The sequence below is a fragment of the Poecilia formosa genome, unplaced genomic scaffold (assembly GCF_000485575.1).
Source record: "Poecilia formosa unplaced genomic scaffold, Poecilia_formosa-5.1.2 Scaffold529, whole genome shotgun sequence".
In the NCBI taxonomy this organism is placed as follows: Eukaryota; Metazoa; Chordata; class Actinopteri; order Cyprinodontiformes; family Poeciliidae; genus Poecilia; species Poecilia formosa.
In genome coordinates, this window is record NW_006800468.1 from 323,525 (window position 1) to 328,125 (window position 4,601).

A 4,601-nucleotide genomic window follows, 5' to 3' on the forward strand; every position below is an offset into this window, starting at 1 on the left:
ACTTCCCAGAGGGGAAAGTGAAGTTAAAAGCCTAACCTCTGTTCAAAAACATCTTAAAAAGTACTCAATTTAATGACGTTGTCAATATTAAGAATAAATGAACTTATTAATAAGATGTTTACTTCATTGTAGGTGTTGTAGCTGTTGGTTAGTTTTTCTCTTCCCTAAACAAAATGCAAAGATGTGAGTCTTCACTCACATGACTCACAGGGAGCCACATGACTGCTCATGCATGTCTGGTCTCGTGTTCTGCAGCTTTGGAGACAATAACAGTTCCTCTTCACTCATTCACCTTTTCATGTTCCGTTTCCAGCTGTAAGCTAATGAACATGGGCTTCTGTTGCATTTGACTCTGCAGGTGATGAACGGGCTCATGCAGACCACCGGTTGGCCCGCTGTGGTGGCTTGTGTCGGCAACTGGTTTGGAAAAGGGAAGTGAGTACAGGGAGGCAGTTCTGCTGACTCTGCAGAGCTTTGGAGTCAACTAAGTCACACACTATCACATTTTAACAGCACTGCAACAAAGCACCAACAGAGGCGACATTTAAATTCATACTGACACAAATTTGAAATCAATTGACCCATGAAATCATGACAGCTTCACATGGACAATACCTGGTGTAAGTGTTGGTTTTCTGCTTCAAGATGAATTCAAAATTATTGAACAGAGGGACAGTGGAGAACAAATCTAAACACATAAAGAATGCTTAGTTAATTTTTTTAAAGTTGATTTTGAGATTTTCAGTTCTGCTGAGTCAGTAGATCATCCTCAAATGTAAACGTTTTAACTGTTTTTGTTACTTCAGAGCAGAAAATCATCTTCCTGCTGATTATTGCTTACTTTATCTTATTGCTTACATCTTATTGCTTACTTTAAAGGAAGCAATAATACCACACATAAGGGTTAACTGTCAAAGGGTGGTTATTATGTAAAATTAGGGCTGGGCAATATGGCCAAATAGTATAAGTGTTTTATATCAATCGATATTGATAATTATTAATTTGTTTTTTGTTTTATCTTAGATGCTGTAAAACTGGTGGTGTGACCTTTCCTGTTTTATCCTCCGTTTTCACTCCACACTGTTGTTTATTTTAAATGGGTACAAGGCACCAGGCTGGTGCTGCTGCGCAAGTTACTCATCGGGCTGTTGCTAGGTAACAAAAGAGGGAGTGATTAGTTGAGTTCACCAACCTAGCTTAGCTGGTTGTCACAGGTTGAGTAGCTAAAGCCTTTCTTCCAGAATGCTGAAATGCTGAATTGACTTATTGACCAGCCCTCTGTAAAATTAACTTGAGCTTAGCATCATGTTATGATGTTATTCCCTCATCAATACATACGTGGAGCGTTGCCTTGGTTTTTTCATACATGATTGAGAATTCTTTGAATCCCCTTTGGCAACCATTCATGTTTGCAGAATGCTTGTTCTCACAATGCACTGCCTATTTACATAAAGCTCCTCTAGACTAGCAGCAGCAGCAATTAGCAGACACCTGGTGGAATTGTGCATCTACTAAGCTTATCATAGGAACTACATCTCAGTCTAACACTCTCAAGTATGGATGTAAAAAACATAATGAGAAGTACTGCTGTGGTGACTTCCTGAAGGCAGTGTTGGAAATAGTAAGAGACAGAGCCCCAATTTCAAGGCATTAAGATTTTGAAGTCAAATTTATTTTAAATTCTGTTTAAATGCTGTTTATATAAATAGACAAGTGCTTTCTTTTTTTTTTTCTTTTTTTTGAGTTAGGTTTTGTTCAAAAGTGTGCTTGAAGCATTAAAATCCAGTCTGAATTTCTGGAGAGAAAAAAGATCCTTTGTTTTTAATTTGTATTTAAAGTGTAGCTTTGAGGAGTCATTTGTGCTTCATTCCCATACATGACTTCCCAGAGGGGAAAGTGAAATTAATTCTGCTTGTCTATTTATATAAACAGCATTTTCTTAACAATTGAATGTAAAATACTACAATGCCCCTTTTACATAAACCATACAAAACAGATGAAAAATAAACTGCAGCAGGAATATCTGCACTGAAATATAACATGAAACCAATTCCAGCCCTTCGAATAATTTTTAATTATTTCGCTCAAGAACAGTTTTTGTTATGCAGCAGGACACTGATTCAAAGCACCATCAGGAAGTGGTTTAAGAGAAAAAGAAAGTTTTAGCAGGAACATAGTCAAAATCTGTGCTTAGGATTTATTTAGATAATATGACATGACCTTAAATTGGTTGCTCATGTTTGAAAGCCCTTCAGTTTGTGTAGATTAAAACAATTCTGCAAAGAAGAATGGATTGAAATTACACAATTTTGGAATGATAGAAGATTAATACCAAACATTAATTAGTCTGAAAATAAAAGTTGAAAGTCCCCAGGAGACAAAATGAGCTTTTTTTCTCTTCAATCAAAAACACAAAGACAATATTATTGTGAATTCTTTCTCCTTTACATACACAACAATAAAACAAGTAAATTTTTAAATTATGACATTTACCTTAATGTTTACAATTATTTAACTTTTTTGGGTAAATTATTTTTTATCTTGTTTTTCTGGAAAATATTTCTAGTTTATTTCCAGTAATAAAAATTTGAATTTCCCTTTTACAATCTCAGCGGAGTTTATCCAAGTATAATGGATGCCTAAGAGTGTAAAAAAAAAAAAAACTCACTAAATGTTGACTTTGTATAAAATAAAAATAAAAGCAGAAAAAAAGACAAAAACATGATTCTTTGTGTTATACTTAAAATTTACAATATAGCATACCTTTAAAATCTCATCCTAAAACAATTGCAAACATGTTTATTGACTCCATATGCTGAAGGGACACATTTAAACCATTCTTCTATTTCTGTCAGAAGCTACACAAACTTGTTAAAAGGTTACAAGTGGCCTTGTGTTGTACTTTGAACAACCCTGGTTTATTATGTACAATATACAGTAGAAGCAGGATTGTGCAGCAGTTCAGTGTTTCTTGTTTTCATCTTTCTAATGGTCAGGCGTGGGTTCATCATGGGCGTCTGGAACTCCCACACCTCGGTGGGAAACATCCTAGGTTCCCTCATCGCTGGAGTTTTTGTCTCCTCAGAGTGGGGGATGTCCTTCATTGTCCCAGGACTCATCATCGCTGCCGCTGGGATCCTCTGCTTCTTTTTCCTGGTTGAAAGTCAGTTTCTGCAAAGAGTTGTTTTGTTGTTTTGGATCAATTCAGGGGTTCTGTTTATAAGTGTGACACCATCATTTCACTCTTTATTCACTTCAGAACCTGAAGATGTGAACTGCTCTTCTCCTCATCATCATGTGAGTTTTAACCTAAACTATTTAATTTCCCTTTGGGATCAATAAAGTATTTTTGAATTGAAATTGAATTAAGTACATCTACTAGGGATGCAAAAAATGAATCAATTGCTGATTAATCATTAAAATGATTAAAATTAGTTACAATGTATTAACGTGCATCAGACTTTCTTTTAGTGTTGTAGTTTGGCTGCCATACAGCAGAGAGCGCCGGTGGTCATACTTAAGCAGAGCCTCATACTTAAGCAGATACAGAATTAAAGATGTCTGCAAAAACCTGAGCAGGGAAGAGAAACTACCATAGGAATCTACAGTCCAGACAGAGTCTGGTGTGGGATGGAAAATGCACTTCATGTGTATGTTTAAGTTTAATAATGTGAGAAAACTTGAGCTTTCTGTTAATTCAGTCGGTATCTAATTAATCTGACACAAAATAACTTCAACATTTTATGATATCTTTTTTTCAATTCGGCTTATTACGAGAAATGTAGTCTTGTATGACAGACTACAAAGACAGTCGAGCTTTTAAGAAAATGGCCGCTAATTAATCTACAATTGGTCAGTAAGATCAATCAACTTTAGATTAACTCATTAATCAATAACTTGCATTCCTACTTTCTCCTTTTTTCCTGAACCATTCATCTCTGAGCTCACCGCTGTGTGTTTGTATGTCAGATCATTCAGGAGAACGGTGAGACCGAGCCTCTACTGCAAAACGGGAACAGAAGCATCAATGGCGCCGTCTCCACGGAGACTCCGAATATCATACAGGAACACTCTGAGGCCATAAGCTTCTATGGGGCTCTCTGTATACCTGTAAGCATAAATAGTTGAATTTAACCGATTTAAAAAAAAAAAAGATTTGTCTGATTTTGCTCCAGATATGACATTATTGTGCTGCTTACATGTTCCAGTCATAGTCTTTGGCTCCATGTAGTGGTCTGAAAGAGAAATTGCACATTTAAAATTATAGTAGAAGATCCATTTCCATTTGACATGATCATGTTTTATTTATTTGAGGTTGGTGGACCTCCCTGCCATCACCCAAATATTTAGTTTCTTCCATGGATTCTCCATAAAATTCAAGTTGTGAACATTGTTGCTTCCTGTCAGAAAAAATATGTTGCTGAAATTAAAATATTACTTTAAGCCTGGGTCAACTGTCAGGTTATGAATGATTTTAGGCTTAATTATATCTATGAAGCTTCTATCAGCTTTTCACTCTCCTCATAGTCCCTCCAGGGTGTCCTGGATCTTCCCCGGGGCCTCCTCCCGGTGGGACATGCCCAGAACACCTCACCACGGAG

General features: G+C 36.4%; 1 protein-coding gene across 1 annotated transcript in view; it reads left to right on the forward strand.

Moving 5' to 3' along the window:
* The first annotated feature begins 324 nt into the window (after positions 1–324).
* slc37a2 (solute carrier family 37 member 2) overlaps positions 325–4,601 on the forward strand; it is a 25,440-nt gene continuing 21,163 nt past the window's right edge. The window contains exons 1-4 of the mRNA XM_007540254.2: positions 325–435; positions 2,997–3,163; positions 3,260–3,297; positions 3,970–4,110. Of these exons, the coding sequence (XP_007540316.1) occupies positions 362–435; positions 2,997–3,163; positions 3,260–3,297; positions 3,970–4,110 (420 nt within the window). The 5' untranslated portion in view covers positions 325–361. The remainder of the gene's footprint in view (positions 436–2,996; positions 3,164–3,259; positions 3,298–3,969; positions 4,111–4,601) is intronic.